The 23,784-nt window shown below is 41.5% G+C and overlaps 1 protein-coding gene across 1 annotated transcript in view; it reads right to left on the bottom strand.

The window, feature by feature from the left end:
- PDCD6IP (programmed cell death 6 interacting protein) overlaps nt 1-17,921 on the bottom strand; it is a 39,992-nt gene extending 22,071 nt beyond the window's left edge. The window contains exons 1-5 of the mRNA XM_061586506.1: nt 17,486-17,921; nt 5,451-5,505; nt 4,655-4,724; nt 3,254-3,381; nt 2,155-2,308 (exon numbers count right to left, since the gene is read on the bottom strand). Of these exons, the coding sequence (XP_061442490.1) occupies nt 2,155-2,308; nt 3,254-3,381; nt 4,655-4,724; nt 5,451-5,505; nt 17,486-17,691 (613 nt within the window). The 5' untranslated portion in view covers nt 17,692-17,921. The remainder of the gene's footprint in view (nt 1-2,154; nt 2,309-3,253; nt 3,382-4,654; nt 4,725-5,450; nt 5,506-17,485) is intronic.
- Between the last annotated feature and the right edge of the window lie 5,863 nt (nt 17,922-23,784).

Raw genomic sequence — 23,784 nt, forward strand, 5'->3', positions numbered from 1 at the left:
CTCTCTTAAAAGTGTTCACTAGGCTGTTGTATGGAAGCTATATGTAGTATAGGACCTCAAATCTGCTTTGCAAATGATCCTTTCTATTCCCACACTTATGAAACAAATTGAATGTTAATGCTTTTGAAAACTACCAGCCCCCAACAATTTTGTTAAACTTTCAGAAAAACATTATCTAAATAAAAAGAGGCCAACTCCAAAACTGCAGTTGGTGTGCTGTTTGTAACCATGTGTATGTTACCGATAGATTTTATTTATTGCTTCTACTGTTTTGTTTGCTGCCTTGTAAAAAGACAAACACAAATGATATAAATGTATACATTTATTTATTTATATTCCACCCTTCCTTCCAGGAGCCCATAAATAAAGTAAAATATCAAAGAAATACATCAGGTGGCAACATTTCTACATTACTAAAGATAAATAGACAAAGTAGCTGCTTCTTAGCTGTGACAGCAGATGAGGCTGCAAAATGTTAATGGTGGAAGCCACAATGGAATATATAATAGCAAGAAGCCCATACAAATCAGTGGAGTAAATCAGTCCTTTGGAGGCTGGATCAGAAATCCTTAGTAACACTGCTCTAAGTAATTTTCTGAAACTACTTGTGTGAAGGTATTTTACTTCCACTATAAAGGCTAAAGATAGTGCATGTACTTATTCTCTTGTTCTAACATTCATGTGCATATCAAGGCAGTTTCTTAGATTACTTTTTTTTTAAAACCATGGGGGGTTCTGCTCCCCACTCGTTCTGGGTGCCAACACCCCCACCAACCTCTCTAGCACTCCCCTCCCCAACCCACTTGCCTATTCCTCCACTGCCCCATGCTGCCCTGGACAAGCTCCAGCTTACCTAGGCCACACACCAGTCTTCCACTCACCCACCCAGGTTGCTGCCACTGCTGCAAACGAACTGCATGCCTAGGCTGCACACCACCCACACGGTGACCACTCCACCTAGCCCACCTGTTCTCAAAGGTTGCCACCGTCACCGACTGCTTGCTGAGATGGGTAGCAGTGGGCAGCGCAAGCAGCGTGCAGACAAGAAGGCACAAGTGTTCATGCTGCACTTTTCTTAGTGCCACCTATCTGTAAAGCTGCAAGCTGCACAGCGCAACACTTACATTTATATTGTATGTATAGACATAGGAGTGCTCCTGTAAGCTACTCCAGCATCAAAAAGCATCTTGGAATTGTACAAAAAGATTTTTCTGTACTTCTGAAGAACACTGTCAAGAAAAGATTTCTTTGAGCAAAGAAGCCACTTTGCTGAACCAAACGCCTGAGTAGAGTTGGCCTATGTGGAAAGTTTCTTCCCTGCTAATTAAACATGATCTCATCCTTGCTCTTGTGTAATCCCGCACAAGCTGTACTTCAAGGCCATTATGGTGATCCTGTTAACTGGGAACAGATGCCTCTCCGGTGAAATATCACATACCCTCCAGTTCTGGAAAGATAGCCAGCTAGCCCTAAATATACTTCTATACTTTAAATAGCCTTGTATAATTATATTTCTTATTGGTATACAGGTGGGATTCTTCTTAGGCTACTTTTAAATAATTATTAATAAATCTGCCTCCTCTAATTTTGGTGGGTTTTCATGGAACTGAACTCTGGTACTAAACCAGTTCGTTAGCCTCTTGGTCAAACTGAGACTTAGTAACATTTTTGGAGCTTGGGACTTTTGCCCAGAGAGTACAGAGAGCCTGACCCTTAGCTCTTGTTTTATTGAATCTCAACTAACACCTGGACTACAGCTTGAGAGACTCCTGACCCAAGTTGGCTGGACTTAAACAGTGGTGGCAGCTTCTACCTCTAGGTTTTACCCTAGACTTTTGGCACCTACCACACCAACAAGACTCTGGTCCTCAGGTTTTGGGGCCAGCGGTTCTTGACACATACTATTTCAAATGTTTGGTAGGGTATGTTCCTTCTGCAGAAGCAAGCATCTACATTAAACCTTCAACGTGGTAGGTTTAAAGACACACAAATTGACAAATAACTCTGGTGCCACAAAAATTTAAACTGCAGTTTAAATTATCTTCCTCAGACAAACTTATATTTTGAAAAGAAATCAGGAACATTCTCAATCACAGTAACTGACTGAGTAATACACATTTGAAATGTTTAAATTCCAAGTAGAATATTACATACCCCTGGTAGCTTTTAGAAAAAAGACTTCTTGAGCCTGAGCCAGCATGATAAGGCTTAGTGTGCCAACTGTATCTGGGGAGATGTCAACTGTAGGTTCTCGGTTTAATGAGGAGAGGACGGTATCTTTAATATGCTGGAAGGCACCACTAGCAAACTTGAGAGAATAAGATTTTATTAAAGACGCATGTCTGATATCACAATGATCATGTAGATAGCATGTTTAAGGCTCTGCATTTAGTACAAAAGGTATTTGAGCAAGACTGATTCAGGCTAACATTAAAAATTCTAAGGTTGTAATTCTGCACACATTAGGCTGCTTAAATCCCATCAAAGTGAGTGGAATATGAGTTACCTGTGTGCCAGGTGGGTTGCAGCCATGGATAACTTACAAATTAAACAGGTCTTCAACAGTACATTATCTAAAAGATCATCACAAGCCAGACGACAAAACTTTATATACAAAGATGTTATTTCGTTTCTAGCACAGATCACTATCAAACATTCAAATTAGACATACTTCTTAGGCAGATACTATAAAAAAGGCTAGTTGTAATCCGTTTTAACATTACACCATTATGCACAATGGAGCTCTTATTCTGGGCAAAAATCACGAGCATCTGGAGAACATCAGGCAGAAGGCGGCTTATGCACACAGTTGCCGTGATAGTTGCTGTATATGCTTCCTCAGTTTTCAAAAACAGCATGCAGTGGAGTGGGGTAGCTTCTAATACATGACTGTTCTGTCATATCCCAAGGATAAATGAGCACATGTAATTCTAATTATCCTTTCAATGGGAATTGCTTCCTAGTTAAGTTGGACTGCTGGTTCCCTATATGAACAGGAATAAATTTGAAATGTAGCATGGTGCCTTAGACCTAACAATTAACCTATGGCTAAGGTACAACTTAAAACTAGGTTTCCCATGTTTGAAATTGAATAAATCCACTGCACCTTACTCATCACCTTGCCTGATACTGAAAATTCTCTGCCCACAGCGAAACTGAAGTTTTTTGGGTATAGAATCAAAGATACAAAGCCCACATTTCAACACAACTACTAGCAATTTCAAGAATCTATTAAATAGCAAGAAAAAAATACCTGATAATGTTTAGCAGCAGCTTTCAGTCCTTCATCACTGTCAAGATTCTGTTCAGATGCTATCTGGCTAGCCAATGCTCCACAATTGAACAACACACAAGTCTTCTCATAGCCCAAACTTGCTAGAGCTGAAACAAAGTATACCCACAAAATAACATTCGTACCTACAAGTAAGATGCAATCGTGAAGTATATCTGAGTTAAAATAAGTTTGTTGTTTTTTTAACAGGTGTGTCCCAGTGAATGTGCTGATGTGATCTATAAAGCTAGTTCTAGGCAATACCATTGGAAAGCCAAAACCAGTAGTATTTAATATCTAGTTTGCTCCCAAATACAATTCAAAGTGCTGGAGACCACATTTAAAAGCCCAAAATGATTTGGGACCAGGATATTTAAAGGGCTGCCTTTTCCAACATGATCTTTCCTGCCACATACATAATGAATACAGATGCTGCTCCATGTCTTGTTGCTGTCAGAGTTATAGTTGGTGGGGAGGTGGGTCTTTTGGTTTTGTGGTTCTAAAACTCTTAAGTCTGGAAGGCTCATTTGGCCTCCTCTTTATTGATATTTGGGTGTTTTGTTTCAATATGGTTTGAGGTTAATTTTTATTTCCTCCTTTGATTTTATGCTGATTTATTATACTTTTGCTGTTGATCTGATTTTGTGTGTGAAGTCATTTTAAAATATGATTGTTGTATGTCACTCTGGAGATCTCTTTTGATACCAAAGACAGGCTATACATTTTAATTAATAAAAACAGTGCCTGCAATACAACTTTTTTAAAAAAAATCTTAACTAATATTCTGTAACAGAAGTTTACTTGTTCATGAAATATTAAACGGGCAAGAAAACAGAAGTTCAAGTTTACTGAAGATTCCTATTTCTTGCAGGGGTAACTAGCAGATACCAAAGCTGCAAACCTATGTATGTACTAAACAGTAAGTCTCTATTGAACTCCACTGACATAGTTCCAAATTAACATGCAAAGGATCAGACTGCATGTTACTGGACAACTAATTCAGCAAAAAGGGGCACCTGAAAAAATCACAAGCTTGGGTTTATTACTAGTTTGCATATCTTATGCATATTTAATTGGTTTGAAATCTCACATAACATGCATACTATCCATGCAGTCTAAGAGATCTGAACATGTGACATTTTGATGCCATATGAGATACAGAACACGGGCATTTGTTCTTTATGTGGAGTTACACTTTCAGGAATCCCCTTCTTGAACTCTGCCAGCTAGTCAATATAAAGATACTTCTCTTTTCAAATATTACGAGTTCTGAAATGCTGATTGAAACATAATAAATTGGAAAGCTGATTAGATTTCACTTGTTTTTCTGTATCTCAATACTATCAAATTTACTGTGATTTAATTTCCATAATAGTAACTTACCAAGTTTGACAGATCCCCCAAAGAGTGACCCTTTATCAAAAGCATCTTTCCAGGTAAAGGTTACACAGATCTGAAAGTATGATAAGAGTAAGTTAATTTCTAGTTTTAAGATATAGATCAGCCTTCCCCAATCTTGGGCCCTCCAGATGTTGTTAGGCCAGCTCCGGCTCCCATCAGCCCCAGCCCGCAAAGCCAATGGTCAGGGATGATGAGAGTTGTGGTCCAACACTACCGGTAGGGCACCAAATTGGGAGAGACTGATGCAGATGCTCCAAAAAGGAGAAATACACATTTCTCTAAGGAAAAATACACGTCAAATGCAAATAAAAGTTCTCAAGGTCAGAATAAGTAGTAAATTTTAAGGAAAACATAGAAACCTTTGAAAAGAGCAACAGTTTGACAGAGAAAGATGGCTACGAACATATTTAGAGCTCCATTTACATCAGTCTGTTCTCTTAGCACAAGCACATTTGGACTTGCAGCCTTCCAAATGAATAATTACAGGCATTTTTAAGCAAAGTTAAGCTCTTTGGACTCCTATTAATTTTAGTGGGAGACATTTAAGTATCTGCTCAAATATCTTGTGAAATCAATGAGCTCCAGTAGTCTTTCCAAGCCCACATTTCAAAAGCTATAAAATAGTTGCTATTGCTCTTCAAAGCGTAGGTCATCACAATCTTATACACATGATTAGAAACTGCCATCTACTCAAAGGCAATTTCATACTCCAGACTGCCCTCTTTCTGGCTATTTAATCTTATAGCAAGATAATGTGTTAAGAGAAATAACGCATTACCTGATTTTCAGAAAATGGAAATTTTGGCTCTATGGAACATAGCTGATCATAGTATCTGAAATAAATAAGTAAGCAGGCATAAGATTAATAGTGACATTTACTTTATAAAAAGTCACAAAGTGGCCCACAACTGTAGAAACCCTTTCATATTAGGAAATAACTACAATACCTGTGAAGCACTCTAGAACGCTTCTGAAAAGTTAACACAGCTTATGAAGGCGTGCCTATAGATGGAAATAAAGGAGACACCAACAATGCAATGTTCTCCAACTAGTCTTAGACCTGGAAGTCCTATATAAGCTATGAATTCATAAACTGCTTTGGTTGCTATGCCTCATCTATTAAGATGCCAAATTTTCTTGTCCTGAAACAGAAGGTAATCAAAATTCAAGAGGCACAAGGCAAACCCCTCCATGACATGTTAAAGCAAGTTCAACAGGAACTCAAAGCTGATGCTTTGCGCAGTTCCTAAGGGGATCACAGTTGCCTTTAGACTTTGTCCCTCCTCTATGATGGTTGGTGACCAAAAACTGTGGAGAGACATGAAGGCTCTGCTCTTCAGCAACACTAAAAGTTCTTTTGATATGCAATAAAGGAATCACCGAGGAATGGCAATAAAACTGCCATTTAGAATATGACAATATTAGTGAGCTTATTCTTGGGAAATAGATAAACTCTACAACAGTCACCCACACTGAGCATCTTCCACAACCATACATGGAGGCTCAAGCTACATCCATCATGTTTTATTTATTATGGTACAGTACTGGTATCATGTGCTGTTCTGCGTAAGAGAGCTACAAGTGCAAATACACATTCACTCAATGCAATCTACAAATTTCTCCATTTTTGTTATGTGCCTTCAAGTCGATTACGACTTATGGCAACCCTAAATTTCTCCATAGCATGTAAATAAACTGTTAAAGTCTTAGACCTCAGGCCTCCAATTTCTTAAACACTTAGGTTAGATGCAGATACCTCATAGATACCCATTTAGCTTTGTGCAGGTATTTTAGCAACATCATTACATGGGTTAGAACCTTTTTACCACTAAAACCAATTTTTAAATCAGTCACTAAATTGCTTAAGTGAAGGAACAGGACTATGGCTTCAATCCCTTCCTTTTATGAATTTTCATTACACAGCAGCATTAATTTCAATGCAATCTTTTCAAATAAAGCAATTAAAAACATTGCTAACAACGATCATGTGAAGAGATCATATCTTGCTTCTACTGAAACAACTCCACTGGCTCCCAGGGAGTTTCTAAACTCAATTCAAAATGCTGGTTATAACCTTATTTTTTAAAAAATATATATATTCTGCTTTTCACCTTCTAGGTCTCAAAGCAGCTTACAACATTAAACTTAAAAGTCCTATGTTGCATATGACCAAGATATTTGTTGGAACACCTTCCATATATAAACCTATCCAGGGAGACCTTTATCTGGGTGCCACTGCCCCTTACAGTGCAGTGGGTGGCAATCTTTTCTGTGGCGGCTCCTCACCTTTGGAAGCCCACCTATGGATCTCATTACTATCATTTGGGCACCAAGAAACAAATTTCTGTTTTCCCCAAGCTTTTAAGAACTAATGTATGCATTCTTTAATTTAGAGCAGTTTGATTTTGTCATCTGTTTAAATTGGCCATTGCTGCTTTAGTTTGTTTTAATTTCCTATATTACAGCACAATCCTAACCATACCTACTCAGAAGTACTACTGAATTCAATTGAGCTTTTTCCCAGGTAATTAAGGTTAGGGTTTCAGCCTTAGTTTGTATGCTTTATATTATTATTTTAAATTGTACTTTGTTTCTTATTATTATGTTAGCTGATCTGAGAATATCAATCTATGTTGACTAAACATGGTATAAATTATGCGAATAAACAGAGTATGTGCTAACTTCAATGAATGTGCAAGTAAGTTCCTCATTAGCTCTCATTTTATCACATCATTTTTTAATTTACTTACTATTAAGTGACATATTTTATTTATTTACTTGCTTAATTTCTATTTAAAAGATTTCCATCCCACCCCTCATCAGAAATAATCTCAGTGTAGGTAACAATTTAAAGTACAGTACAGCCAAAAAAGAAATATGCAAGTAAGAAATAAAACAACTAATGTGTCTTTAAACTGTTCCAGTGAAGTTCCAGGCAGAATAAAAATTATACTTCAAGTGCTCAGAAGAGAAAGATATTCAGTCAACACCAGAAGATGAATAATGGAGGTGCCAACCAGACATCATGGGAAAGCATTCCAGAGCTGGAGTATCTTGCTAAGAAAGCCTCAAGGAAGATCACAGCTCCTTTGACATCATTTGCAGATGATATTATCAGAAAGGTCACTCCAGCTGATCTTAACATCCAGCCAGGTCAAAAAGGGAAAAGGCACTCCTTCGGGGTTCGATTTTCCTCAGGTAGCCTGACATCATGTGGGTTATAGTTCCACCTAGTGTCCGAAGGCAAGAATGGATTGAAGTCAAGATGTGGGGCATCAAGCCCCTCCCTCTCCAGTTTTCATTCTTGCCTTCGTCGGAGGCTTTTGGATTCTCCTGGTATAGCTTTAGTGTGGGTTTTGAGTGATTAAGTGTGCAGGACTGATTGCTTCTTTGTCCTTCCGTTCCCTTCCCTCTTTCACTGTTTTTATTTACCTGGGACATTTGTTTGGGGTTTTTTCTTACTTGTTTTTAATATTTCTTGCCCCTCCTCAGTCCCTTTGATGGGGGCTCCGGCGGCTGCCATTCCCCCCTTTTCTGGGCTCATATGTCTCTCGTGAGACGAGCATTGGCAGGGAGTCGTGGTTGCGGCTCCCTTTTGCAAACTTCCATCCCTTACCGCCAGCTTCCTTTTCTCCCAGGCAGCAGCGGCTTATATTTTCACGGCTAGAGGCTGCTGCGGCTTGCTCCCCTTACCGCCAGCTCTTTGGTCACCCAGGAGGCAGCAGCGGTTTCTCTCTTGCTGCTGGAGACTCTGCAGCTATTTCAGCACGCAGCAGCATGGAGCTCGCTCCTACGGCTCCTCTTCTCTAGCTCATTGGCAGCCTCTGGAAGCCAGCCATGACCGTTAGAGGATTCCCCCCCCCCCGGCTTGCTACTGAGGCTTTGAAAGTTTACACGCAGCATTACCACGCGGTGCGTTCAAGCTCGCTCCTGCGGTTCCTTTTCCAACTTGTTGCCTAGCACCTCCGCAGCCATTAAAAGCACGCGGAGATCGTTTTTGGACCGCTATTGCTCCTTTTTCTTTCCCGGCCACCATTTTGTTTTCAAGTTTCCCGCCCTTTTCAGCGGGCACCATTTGTTTTGCCCTTTTTTCGCGCCCTTTCTGTTCCTCTTTTGCTCAGTGACTTTGCTTGGAGTGACTTAGTCAGGGTCTCTAAGTCTTTTTACTTAACCATGAAGTACAGAAAAATCCGGCACAAGGCTCATCTCTACAGGACTCTCTCCCCACATCTGCAACTGCACGTTGAGACTGTACATTCTTCCCCACCTGCGGGCATGTACAGAAGTCAGTTTGGCCACACCTCCGCTGCACTGTGCATTTGGGACTGTACAGATTGACTACACCACTGCTGCATCGTGCATTTGGGACTGTACTGTGGGCGTGTACTGCCCTCTCTCCTCACACGACTTATCTGCACGACTTATCTGCACAGCAGCTGCACAGCACCTCTCCTGCTACGTATTTACTACAGTGCATTTGGGACTGTACATTCTCCCCCACCTGTGGGCATGTACTGACCTCTCTCTTCACATGGCTTATCTGCACAGTAACTGCACTGCACCTCTCCTGTTACCTATTTACTACAGTGCGTTTGGGGCTGCACATTCTCCCCCACCTGTGGGCATGTACTGAAGCGTGTGTTGGTGATATATATTGTACATTCTCCCCCACCTGTGGGCGTGTACAGCAGTGTATGTTGGTGATATACACCGTACATTCTCCCCCATCTGTGTGGCGTGTACGAAGAGGTGCTGGTGTTATATACCGCACCCCACCTTGTGTGTGTATATGGTGGCAGATCAACAGACAGAGACAGCTCATGCTACAGGGGCACAGCAACTGTGTAAGGCCCCAGGGCGTCACACGTCTACTAAGCACAAGCAACCCGGACTTCATTCCAAGGCTGTCGCTAAAACCACACACTTATCTAGCCACACCGCTGCCAAGAAAGCACGATACATGTCTGTCCCAACTTCAGAGGCTCTGACCAAGACAGATTAACAGCCCTCTTTCATTCACCTGCCGGTTCATCTGAGGACGTATTGAAGGGTTCCCTAGCCAACCAGCTGGGAACTGTCCTTCTCTACCCATGTCATCAACTGGGGCTCATACATCTCTCCGGTCTGATAAGACCACTGCTAATTTGTCTCAACAAAGGCACCAGCCTCTGTTCTGCCAAGCGCAGTCAGTGACCTCGGATCCTCAGATGGCCGCTCTTGCCCCTCATCTGGGATTGCAGTTGTCCCCTGAGTTTCTCCCACAGTTGCAGGACTTACTGAGCTTCTTCTCACAAGTGCAGTCAGGGTCACAGGCCAGTCCATTCCCCAGCAAAATGTGCAAAGACATTCTGGCGCTATGAGACATTGTGACTGCAGTGAGGTACATCCACCACCCTCACCAAATCCTTTTGAGGTCGCTAGAGGCAGGATTGGCGATGGGACTACCGGTTCAGAGGATCCCTCGTTTTTTCTTCAAGCCGAGGGAGGTGAGTGAAGTGATGATTCAGTACTGGAGGAGGATGCGTCCTATTGCCTGTTTTCATATGGCCGACTATCTGCCCCTCGCTTGCAGAGTTTTGGATACCTTAGGTCTCCAAACTTTCCAGACTGAATCTGCTATTCCCCCTGTGTAGGGGACCAAGATTTTGAAATTTACAAGATTGACAGATCACTACCTTCCTGTGCCAGATCCCATCGACAAACTGGCCAAGGAAGAATGGGTTTGCCCGCTGCAGGCATGTTGTTTTTTCTGTCCTTGCCATAATCACGGGACTATGTCAGCTATTCAGGCTCTGCTGCAGTTCTCATCTCCTCTAGAGCTTCTATGATGTGGCTGGATGATCTCTTAGATGACCATATCCAGATCCGATTAGACTACGAAAGGGCCTGCTAATAACTGACTATATAGTGCTCTGTAGCGATACCGCACCTTCACCATTGTGTGCATGTATCTATCTCTCCTGGTGTCATATTGAATCAAGACTATTTCTCTTGGAACCTAGCCTCCATAGTGCAAATCCTCCCCAATGCCCCAGCGCAGCACAAAGCCACAAACCACAAGCATTCCTGGCTTCACTCCAAGGCTTTCGACAAAACGAAGCATTTAAAAACAGGAGCAGTCCTGCATCTTCTCCTTTGTGTGCATGTACTGGCCTCTCTCCATACCGCTCCTCCTACCTTTGTGTGTTTGCTGGGGTCATCTACCGCAACTCTTGCCTTGTGCGTGTATATGACGGGAGATCAGTGGCCAGACGCTTACTCGAGTGCATATTTTCTAATGAGGCCAGATGACACGTGAGTGTGGACCAGCCCAGGCAACAGGTGAGTCTATATCAAGTGAATCACCTCTCACCCTTTTGGGCTGGTAGCTAGCCAGACCTGGCGGAGGTCTCTTCTACTATTTCGGTGGGCAGATTGACTGGTTGTCCTCTTATTTGCCTACACCTCCAGTGAGTCCATGTCAGAGGTTTCTACTCAGGCATGAAAGCCATATCCAGACGAGCAGGCCACTGCTGCTGTAGAGTCGTAAGGAGCTCCTCGCTGTTCCTATCAGATCACAGGCAACACTGTGAGGAGGGACTCTCTCACCGCACCTCCCCAGTGTCCCAGATTTAAGACTACTGTGGAAGGACGGACTCACTGCTCCTTCCCACTGTGTGCAATCACTTTGGTTCTTAGAGGCGCTTCTTGGCTACAAGTACCTGCCTTGGACCGTAGTTGATGGTATTTCTATGTTCTTGCCCTGGGATACATCTCTGGGCTATGTTCAAAGGTTAACTGATCCCATCTTCTATGTGCACTTGTTGTCTACATGGAGCATCTTGGCAAAGTTTCCAATCTGCTGACATATCCAGACAAGCGGGCTGCTGCTGCTGCAGAACCAGGATAAGTTATCTACGGTCCTGGTAGGCCAGATCTAAGACCAGTGCAGCACAACACTCTCACTGTCTCTTTCCGCTGGGTATTTGCCCTTTCGTCTCTCGAGCCATGATAAGTATCCACAGTGCCTGTCAGGCCAGGAACTACACCAGTGCGGAAGGACACTCTCAATGCCCCTCCCTACTGAGTGCAATTGTTTGGCTCTCAGAGGTTGCCACATCCCTTTCGGTGGTGGGTGGTTGGGCTGATTTGTGAGGCAATGCTCCCTCTACTGAGGTGCTTGTGTGCTTGCCTTACTGGTTTTTGGAGCTAATTAGAGGCAGGTTGCTGCCTCTGCCGGGCTGCTTGAGCTCGCTATTATCACCCTTGGGCAGCTCTCTTTGGTTAGGCTGCATTCAGAGTCACTTGGTTGGGCCCTTTCTGGCCTCACGACTCCAGCCTTTGCCTGCATTTTTAGTTCATTAAAGACCAGACCTCCACACTTTTGTGCTGGGGTCATTTTGGGTGTCACCATTCCGCTTCTCTTCCTCTATGGAGGTTGCTATTTGGTCTGGTCTGGCTTCCTTCTTCTGTATGGGCATATTTGTGGCCAGATAACCATGTGTTGGGTTTCTAAATGTCGTTATTTAGGAACAGCACAGCTATAGCCATTTCTTCAGATGGCTCTACTACGTAGCAGCACCTTCAGCAGCAGTCAGTGATTTTCAGCGCTAGCCTTTCCAGCAGCTGTCGCTTCCATGTTTTGCTTAGCCTGCGTCAGCGGGAATTTTGCGGGGATGAATGTGACTTGCAGTCTGAACCACGCAAGGTGTACATTGACCTTAAGGTAGGTGAGGGGGTCCCACGGTGAGTATAAGCCAACCTTGGAACCTCTAGTTTTCCTCCTCACCACTGCATCTGGGCAGCAAGGTTGGTGTTGGGGCTCCTTGTGGAACATGGTGGACGCTTCTCAGTCTATCCACTGACTCTGGAAACGCTTACCCTTTCCCCTTAGATCCTGGGGACAGGGCCCAGCTTGCTACTCAGTCTCCTGGCACAGACAAAGGTGTAGCATTCTCCTGATGAATTCATACTATTTACTGCAAGGGGTCCAGCTGTTTCTCCAGCTTGGCCAGAGAGTGAGCATACTCCTCGGCTGGGATTATGTCCGATTTTTTGCATTAACCGCAATATCGGTTTTTCCCACCTTTGCCTTGAGCCTGAACTAGCAGGCCTCTTCCAGGGGCAACAGTGGTTCAACCCGGTGCCTCCTCCACGGACCTAATTTAGTCGAATTGCATTAGCCTTAGTTCTGAGTGTAGCCCTCCTTATCTCTGTATATCCTTTTGAGGAACCTCAGACTTTCTGTGTTGCATTTATCGTTGGTAAATGATGTCTAGCAGAATAACGTCATGAACTAGGGGGCTGGGGAACTTGTTTCCTGCAGTTTCCTGGGCGATATCAGCTCCTACAATTTCCATGCAGCCTTGTCAGGCTCATTTTGATGTTTAGCAGCAGGACCTCTGCATCTTCCATAAGGACTTAGTGATATTATGTCTAGACCCGTCTTCTCGCCCGAGGGCTTATTCAGATTTCCACTGCAACCGGGACATGGTTCTTCCCTCGGTCTGTCCAAATCCTGTCCATCCACTGGAGAAGGCCTGGAACTCGTTAGATGTCCTGAGGGCCCTCAAGACCTACCTGTCATGAACTCAGGACATACAATCAACGGATTCACTGTTTGTATCCTTTCACCCTCGTAATCTGGGGACATGGCTGGCCAGTTCTACATTATCTTCTTGATTGCGTGCCTGCATTGCATTGGCCTATGAGTCACTTCAGCTGCCAGTGACTCGTAATATAACAGCGCACTCAACTAGGTCAGCAGCCACTTCGGCTGCCTTCGCTACCAATGCACCTCTTGCAGAGATTGCAGAGTGGCTGTATGGTGTACTCCAAATTCCTTCACAGGACATTACAAGATAGACCATTATGCTTCTGCCGATGTCTCCTTGGGAGCCATGTGCTCCAACAGGTTCTGTATGACAAGTAATCAAGGGGCGGTCCTTCCCTATTTGGGGCTGCTTTGGTACATCCCACATGATGTCAGGCTACCTGAGGAAAATGTACCATTGGTATCACCTGAAGGGTGATTTTCTCAGGTAGACTGACATCATGGCCCTCCCTGTTGGAGTTTTTCTGGGTATTTTGTATATTTCAAATTCTCACTCTTCAGAGTTATACTATTTAAACTAGTTAGTCAAGTCAAGACCCTTTTCAAACTGTTGAAGTGTATTTAGTCTCTAGGCTATTATTTGGGACAATGTTTTCCTTGCTGGTAGGCCCGTTGGCCATTTTTGTTTTCACAGATATATCTCACTTCGGTCTCGTCACGAATGAAACTGGAGTGGGAGGGGCTTGATGCCCCAGGTCTTGACTTCAATCCATTCTAGCCTTCGGACGCTAGGTGGAGCTATAACCCACATGATGCCAGTCTACCTGAGAAAATCACCCTTCAGGTGATACCAATGGTACATTCCACTTAGGGTTTTATGCTCTAAACGTAGCACCATGAATGGGGCTCAGTAACAAACAGGTGGCAGTGCAGATTTTTAAGGGAAGGTGTTATAAGATCCTATGCAGAGAGGTCCATCAGCACCCTGGCCACTGCATTTTGCTCCAGCTGCAGTCTCCAAAAATGTCTTCAAGGACAGACCCACATACAGCAAACAGAAGGTTACTAAAACAACTCTGTCCCCCACCTAAACCTCACAACCCAACAGGGCAAGGGTTGAGATCAAAGGTGGTAAGCTCAACAAGTCTTGCCCTTGTCCTTAGGTTTCAACAACAAACACTAGGAAGTCCTTTACAGGGCTAACTCCACCACCACTACCACCTCCTCCTCCTAGCTGGTGCTGTAAAGAGGACCTAAGAACACAGAGGTGAGTCGCACAGAACTGCCCAGCACATCCACCCAGGTTTTGGTAAAAAAAACACCATGTTTGCCCTTTCATCCATGATCAAGTTGTGAATGTGAGATGATTTATTACACACCGCCCTGACATCTAACAGCAGCATCAAGGGGCTGAATTGGTGCGACAACCCAATTCCTGAAGATAAGCTGCCAGTTCAAAAGACACCACCAAATAGTATAATAGCAATCTGCTCTCTTTACCCAGCCTAACTGGTTGCTGAGTAAGGAGACAGGGTCAAAAATATCTTCATTCAGTGGTATCTTCTGGAGTGGCCGTTTACCTTTGGGTACAGCTGCTTATGTTTGGTTCTAGGAAGAAATAAGCCCACACTCAGAAAAAGTAATTAACTGGACTTATTAGTCTTTATTGTTATTGTTTTTAGCCAATGGCCATTACAATGTAAGTACCAACATGGAAAACATACAATAAAACATATTTATAAAACATTTGTAAAACCTTAGATTTCAATCCAATGGTATGTGAATAAAACCCTGGGCTTTCAAAAGCTAATAAAAATAGTGATAAAGATGATAAAATTTGTTTAGATTAGGAGTGTACTCGAGTACTCAAGTGGTCCCCCCTTTGCTGTTGAGGCTAATGCGTTTCAGAAAGGCTGGACTTTGTTGCTTCACAAACACAACTTTCTAAAGGCCTTCTATAAACCACAAGAATGCTTCCTGCATTCATTATTAGAGAAAAATTGTGTTAAATTACTTCAACACAATTACATAGTCTTCGGTGTTTTATCATTAGCTAATGTATTGTGATTAAACAAAGCATATCAAGAGATCACAGCGATCATTCCAAGCATTTAACTATGCACACTTAAGTTTGCTTCATGGCTATCATAGCCTGCAAGTAGTGGTTGGTATCTATTCTATGGTAAAGTGTTTTTATCAGAAAAATAAAAACCAATCTAAAAGAAATCAAGAAAATCCATTATTTAAAATATTTCAATTATACTAAGCATCAATCTTTAAAACATGGTATAAAAACTCTGAATCTGCCTACATTTCCAATGGTTTTATGCTGTGTTGCCACTGATGTTTTTGCAAGTCGTATTTATGTGTATTTTATTATATTATTGTTTGAGGTCTAGTGTGAGCTACATTCGAAAAGTTATTAATAAGCCAAGATATGAGCAAGCTTTTTGCCTGCACACTCAGTATTCTTGCTCCTCCCTAAACAAACTAGAAGTCATTAACTAACCATAATTTCTCATTTCACTAAATCCAGGAAACTATGGTTACCAGCTTCAGAAGAAGCCATGCTCTACTTCAATATCCTGACTTGTTCAGAAGGTGATAAGCCTTGTTTTCTGGTTTGGATGAAATTTAGTGACTTTCCAGTTTAACTGTGGTTCACGTTAAGGGAGGAACTAAGGAGATGTGTGAGCAAAAGACATATTCATATCTTGTCTAAGCCAAGGTATGATCATCCAAACTGGACTTCCATCTTGCTCAGTCACTGCGAGTCCTTACTTCTAGGCACTTCTTAAGACCCAATCTTATGGATGTTTACTAAAATATTAAGTTCCCTTTCATGTCGTGAGTCTTGTTTCCAAATAAGTGCACATAGGAGCATTAGACTTCAAGCTATCTCCCTTAATAGCTATGCATATGTATATGACTTGGCTAGAGGCAAACAATTCTGCAGTACAAAAGGCATACAGACTATATTGCAAAAGGTTTTGAATGATCCTTTAGGTTACAAAAATACTGTTTTGCTGCACACCAGTATGTTTTAATTATTAAGATCAACCAGTCAGAATGCATGCTAGCTCATATAAATTTCAAAATGAGAAATTGATTTGTCAGTCCATCCTAATTTTTAATGAAATTATCATACATAAACTCTTGCTTCATTTAAATCTGATTCTTTTAAAATTATATTGTAGAACTGGGGACAACTGAAGTTACTTGTCTTGGCCAGTTTATCAAATCACTGTGCAGAAAAACTAGTTCTCCTAGCTGCTGAAAAAAGTGCCTATCAAAAAGTTTAAGGGACTTCCCTTAGTATGCCACTCAATTTGCAAAATGGAGCAGAATTAATCAGCTTTGTAGCTTTCTGAATAAGTGTTTTCAAACAAGGTAAGCTAATAAAACCGAAGTCCAGAGTTTCACAGGGCAGAGAGTTACTCTAAATGAAAGATGTTTGTGTAAGAGCCATCGCTTTCCTGATCAGTTTCCCCTAAAGCATAAGGCTCTACACAACACCCAGAACTTCCTTCACTTAACACTTCCAGCATTCCCATTTTCTTTCTACCCATTCTCCATCTGTAATCATATTTCATGCCTTCCACAAAGGTTAACAAGTTCCCTCATAATCAAACCCAGTTCAAGAGGCATTTGAACTGGACTACAGCAGGGAAGAGCAGAATAACAAAAGAGATTATGAATATACTTTGGCTCCAATTCTAAGGACATTTACTAGCGAATGAGCCCCACTACACATAATGGGTCATTTCTAAGTAAACATGCATACCCCCCCATTAGGATATTTGTCATCAACCAAAAACTACGCACTATAGACCCTTAACAAAATAAGGCTTTCCATCACTCTTTAACCACTCTGAGAGGGCACAAGACATGATAAAAATAGGTTTGCCTCACTCATTCAACCGGAGCCAGAGTAGGGGCATTAGCGATTACAGTAAAAGCACAGACTCGGAATGGCACCCATTTCGGACTAGATATGCCGGAGCACATGCTGCTTTTAAAAGGGTGATATTGAACGTACGATAGCAACTGACATTCCTCGGCAAAGAGACCCTCAAATCCACAACTTCCCCTTCCCTGCCCACTCGCAAAGACCTTTTAGTCACCTCCGCCGCGAGGGGGCGGCCTGGGGCAGAGGCTCAACGGCTGGCTCGCTCACCGTCATCGGTCGAGGGGTGCGGCCCGCCCACAGCCTCCCTCCCAGCTTCAGCTTGCCTCCCTCCTGACTTCCTCCTCCACCAGCACCCCTCCCACCTCCTCACCTTAGGAGGGTCTCCAGCGAGCTCTCGTGTTTGTCCAGCGAGCGTCCCAGCGCGCTCTTCCGCAGCTTGTTGAGCTCCTCGGCGGCGCGGCAGTGCTCGGCCTGAGACTCCCCACCCGGGTACGTCTGCTGGATGAACTTGCACAGAGGCTTCGCCAAGTCCACCTCTGAGGCCTTCTTCAGCTGCACAGTGATGAACGACGCCATCTTCCTCGCCCCGCTAAGAGTCGTTCGCCTTTTCCTCCCACCCCCCCTCTACTTACTTTCTTCCCTTACTCAGTGGCTCACTCAGAGTGCCACACACTGTTCAGCCGCAGTAGCAACTCACTTCCGGGATCTACGCAAAAGTTCTGAGTCTCTATGGCCTCCTCAGACCAGCAGCGTCATGGTCACGCGCCTAGTCATAGCAACCTGGCCCCGCCCCTCACAAAGGTGCTCTCCTAACCCCGCCCAAGAGCTTTTTATTTACTTCCCAGGCTCCACTCATTCCCTTGTGCTCACAGTGCGCGTGCGTGCCCCTTTCGGAGTTCGTTCAGCCGTTATTAACACCAGCGTTCAGGTCCTTAGAACTCTTGAGAGCCGCACTGAGTTGTGGGACAAGTGAGTTTAGATCTAAAACATTCCTTGGCCCACATGATTCATTGCATTTCTCAGCCTCAATCATCACCCAATTTACTTCACAGGAGTTTTTCGAACTTAATTGCAACGAAAGCGTCCAGAAGGGTAGCCTTTCGAACTTAATTGCAACGAAAGCGTCCAGAAGGGTAGCCTTTCGAACTTAATTGCAACGACAGCGTCCAGAAGGGTAGCCGTCCAGAAAAACCAAGTCCCTTGAGACACCTTAAAAACGAAAAGAGTTAGACTGCAATCCAATACACACTTACCTGGGAGCAAGTCCCATTAAACCATGGAGCTTACTTCTGAGAAGACACGTACTGGATTGCAGCCTTAGTATAAGTGTTCATGGGCTAGAGCTCACTTCGTCCTCTGTAAGCCGATAATGATGTCTTGGCCACACAAGCGTACCCGTTGATGTTCAGTCGCTTTTAAAAGAGCCACTGAAGTGTAGTGACTTCAGCTGCCCTTGTGGAAAACGAAGGTTCATATTCCTGGGGAGCTGCAATACACCTACACAGGAGGAAACCACACTGAATTTGCTGTGCGAGGCTGTAATTTTCAACAAGACCTGTCAAATCAAAGTGCATCCTGTGCATGCTTAACCTAGGAGAAAACACCATAACTCCATCCTTCAAGTGAACATGCATAGGATTACACTACAAATCAAGTGTGATTTATTTCCAGGTAAACATTGGCTATGAGAGTGTTCTGAAGACCTGCATAAATGCGAGATACCATCTTACCAATTATTTCACATTTTATTTTTTAATGTTTTTACTGATTTTCAAGAATACAATGTATATAAAGAAACAAGTAAACTGGTACAACCCTCTCCCTCATAGGAATTTTTTTTAATTTCAAACCCTTATGAGCTCTGTTCTCTGCCAGGCATCATTCTGGTTTGGGATCTAGAATTTGGACAAATGTTACTGTATTTTTGTTGTTGTTGTTGTTAACATATTGCCTTCAAACACTGGTCTCAAGTGTCAGCAGCATCTAGCAACAGCATGGTTCATGGTTATGGTACCTCAGTAAAATGACAGGAACAAAAGGGAACAAGCACCAAACTGGAGACAAAAAAGAGAGGCAAGCTCTGGTGCCGAGTAAAATTTGTTGTAGTACTCTACGTGTTTTGGAAATACTTTCCTTCCTCAGGAGCTAAAAACATTCAAACAAACTCAAATTAATGTTGTGGAGACAACACCACGGTCTTAAACATCAGAGGAGTACTTTTAGAGACCACATTCTGTATAAATCACTTAAAAAACATTTAACAATTTTTTCCCCATTATAATATTATAATTTTTTCCCATTATAATATATCCCTGATCATTAACATCAGAATGTTTACCTGGAATTAACATCTTGTAAAACCATACTGTATGGCTCAAATTAAACAGAATCTTGTAATAGCCATTACAAAGCAGCTTAAACATAAAACTCACTCATCCATACTTAGTATACTAGTAGTCTTTAAGTTTGGTTTGTATTCAGTGTGGGGCTTGGATAAAGAATTTGCATTGCTTTGACAGAGCCAAGGAAATATAGTTCCACAGGTCAGTACAGGGCAATGTCTTTGTGTTTTTCTGGGGGGATGAGAGAGTTTTATGTTTAAGCTGCTTTGTAATGGCTATTATAAAATTCTGTTTACTTTGAGCCATACAGTATGGTTTTACAAGATGCTAGTCTGACGTTAATGATCAGGGATATATTATAATGAAAAAAATTGTTAAATGTTTTTTAAGTGATTTATACAGATTGTGGTCTCTAAAAGTACTCCTCTGATGTTTAAGACCATGGTGTTGTCTCCACGACATTAATTTGAGTTTGTTTGAATGTTTTTAGCTCCTGAGGAAGGAAAGTATTTCCGAAATGCATAGAGCACTACAATAAATTTTACTCGGCACCAGAGCTTGCCTCTTTTTTTTGTCTGTAGTACCTCAGTGCCAATATTTGATAAGTCAAATTCTCCATCTGTTGTGGATTTTAAGATGTAAGAAGTGTGGCTGATATATTCAAATGAAAATAAAGTTATTCTTATGGCATTGGATGCAAATCATTTTTTAATCAAATGATTTGTTGGATATTGTGTTAATCAAATTTAGCCATCATGTGTTAAGGAAGGCAAAAGTACAAAGGGGATTCAAACAGCAGTATAACAGCAGTCCTCAAAAAAAGAGTATAAGTACACTAACAAAAACATAAAATATGCAAAACAGATACAAATATATAAAAACAAACTCAATAGCCATTCTGATTTTTATGACGATTATAGCAAATGTAATTTCAAAAGTCATGTTGAGAAACATGTTAAAGATTAACTTTCCTTTTTGCATTTAAATCCTAAGCAACATTTGTCAACCAAAAACCTCATAATCAGCAATATTCAACATATTCGAGATAAAAAATAAATTACATTTCTTAAACCAGCTTTAGAAAGCTGTTGTACAGTATGGAAAGTCAGAGTATTTATCTCAGCATTGTCTACAGGAGTCCTATCTGGGGATGTCAGGAATTGGACCTGGGACCTTCTATGTACAAAATACATACTGTTCCACTGAACTACAGCCCTTCCTCTTTTTTGGAGGAACATTAGGCTACAAATCTGATTTATAAATGTTCTAAATATTTACTTTAACCCTTTTTCATTTATGCTACCTTTGTATTACTATAGAATTTCTGAGATTCCAATGAGAAGCTGAACATCATAACATTTCATATTTATAAGCTTTCTCATCTTCAGTTAAGCATGAAAACAACCTTGGCAATGCCTTTGGAATGCAGTTTTGAAGAGATCTAGTTCCTATGACAATGTGTTTTTTTAAACTAGTCCTCAATTGAATAAAAGGATCGTTTGTAATAATAATAATAATAAAAAACAAGTTCCAGCAAACACACTTGATTTTAGAAGGTACTCTAGCACAACTAATTGTACTGTTTCTTGCGATCAGTTGCAAAATAAAATTTAAAATTTAGAGTTATTTCTATAGGTAGGCAATAAAAACACATTTCAAAATTGTATTTAGAAGGGGAAAGCAGAAAGGATACAGCCTTTACAGTGGTGCCTCCACGATTGTGGAACTCCTTTCCTACAACACTATGAAAGGCCCTTCAGAACAGGATGTCAAATGTGCCTAGAAGACTCATTTGTTTTGGTCTTCCTTTCTTTCAATGTTTTTCTTATGTTTTTATTACTCAAACATATTTCATTTTAATCATCTTTTGTTGTGTGCCACCTTGGGAGAGCAATGCCCTAAAAGACACAACATAAATATTTTTAGATAAATAAAAAAGAAGTAAGGACTACTGTTTTCAGTGGAACTTATTTCTGTTCAAGCCTTTTGGAGCAAACCATGCTGCCAACAACAGAGTGTGCATCACAATTCTTGACATGTTTATTAGGAACATGTCACACTTAATTTACGTTATTTACAACACTAGTGGAAGTTGCTCAAGGACCTACAAATCTTGGAGCAAGCCCTCTAAGTGGTTGTTAGGGAGGTTCAGTCAGTGTTTGTTTTGGTTAAAAAACTGAGGTGTCAGTACTTATACCTTGATAAAACTGCTGTGAGTTCCGGCACAAATGGTTGCCATGAGCAGCCAAAACAGAGGTGCTAGTACTCTGTACTGATGAGTTCCATCACAAAAAAAGCTCTGGGTTCAGATATATCATAAGATATTCAAATCAGTAGTATGGCAAGTGAAAGCCCTTTTGATGCACGCCATCAGGATAGTATGCCTGGCATGTAACTTCGAAACTTTGGGAGACCCTGTATTAAGAGCATAGTATTTTGTTTTTCTGAATTGTTGTGTTCTGTAAATTTATTATCATTACAAAAATCTTCCCAATCTTCCATTTCCATAGCATGCATTCCAGAACTCACCAAAACAATTCCATCTTTCGGCATACTCAGATTGATCAGATTGTTGGAAAGTCAGGTTTATATCTGTTGTAAAGCCAGTGGTAGGGCTAGAAGGTCATCAAACTCTTTTGGGCTGCAATTCTGTGCAGATTTTACTTGGTAGCAAGTCCCACTGAATCAATGGGATTTCTGGGGGAAACACTGCATTATTTACAAATCTTGTTCTCCCCACCTCCATCCCCCACAATACAACACATCTCCCAGCATAGTTCGCCATACCACCTGCTTCTGATGGTCGCATAGTTACCCAGATAACTAGTGCTGCCTTGGCACTGCGCTTACAGGGTGGGAAATCCTTCCCCATGGTGATGCAATCCCATGAGGAGGTTTAACACAATCCAGAAATGTGCCTAGACATTGGGCCAAATAAGGTGAGATAAAGCTGACACACAAAAAGAATAGCTGCAAGGCCTTAAAACTGAAGGTTGGCTCAGGGGCAAACCCTAATAAGTCAGGCTCAATATTTTTATCAAGCATAACAATTTTAATCCAGATGATAAAAGAGCCTGGTAGCCCAAAAATATATAAGAGCAGGATGAATGAGTGTGTGGCAACTGTTTACTTGCCCAACATTTTGAAGAAAACTTTACTATTCCTGTTCCCTGTTTCCTAATGTTAAACCCAGGATGCTAAATTGTAAGAATTAACTGTGATATCAGCACAGAAAAGGAACATACCAAACCAATACCAAAGTCTATAATCAAGCCATGGATAAAATAGCAAGTAAAAAATTATGCATCACATTTTTAAAAAATAAAGTTTAGGCAGAGGGGGATTATGTTTTCAACTGTTTTAGTATGATATGCATCTGCATCCCAATCTCTGTTTGTCTTCTTAAAATGCATGTACTTTCACAAAAGCTTCTATTGCTTCACAGCAGCAGGGTATTTATTAATATGTAGGTGCCCATGATGTCTCATTGTAATTAAGCAATTCATTTTTCTGTTGCAAGTTTGTTCCTTGTAGTGATGGCCATCTCTCCCATTGTTATGATGTGAATCATTGTTATGATGTGAATTAGCATGTTTAGTAATAATGAAATCTATCTGCAGTGGAGAATCATCTAAACAAGGACTGTTCTGTTATATAATTCCTGTCGGCACACCCTGATTTTTGGTATCTGATGCTATTTGCATCTGCACGGATGATTTAATATCATGAATGTGAGCCATCATTTTAGTTCTGATTGTATAAATCACTGTGCATATTGCCTGGTAAATCAAATCAAAATTTATTATAGTCAACAAACTATTGAATCATCAGATACAAACATAGTATTACAACCTCATTTTAAAAAAATATAAATGGAATATATATAAATAAGTGCAATAATAACTTTTTTTTTAATTACAAAGGACCAAATAACACACAGTTGGTTTGGAGACTATCAATCGTTAATGGTTTAATACGAATAGCCAAGTTCAAGAATTTGGCCACTTGCTCTATAATTGACTTGTAGCAGAGCTTGGAAAAGTTACTTTTTTGAACTACAGCTCCCATCAGCCCCAGCCAGCACATGCTGGCTGGGGCTGATGGGAGTTGTAGTTCAAAAAAGTAACTTTTCCAAGCTCTGCTTGTTAGTACCCTGAAGTAATAGAATCATAAGAGATTCACTAGAACAACCAGGGGAAAAACTGGATAACGGTATACTGTATTAAGTCCTTCCTGGATAGAAACTGCAATGAAAAAGAACATGTAGTATGGACTCAATCTCTGTATTGGTGCAGGGGCAACACCTAGAATTCATGAGAGTTTTGCC

The sequence above is a fragment of the Rhineura floridana genome, chromosome 10 (genome assembly GCF_030035675.1).
Source record: "Rhineura floridana isolate rRhiFlo1 chromosome 10, rRhiFlo1.hap2, whole genome shotgun sequence".
Taxonomy (NCBI): domain Eukaryota; kingdom Metazoa; phylum Chordata; class Lepidosauria; order Squamata; family Rhineuridae; genus Rhineura; species Rhineura floridana.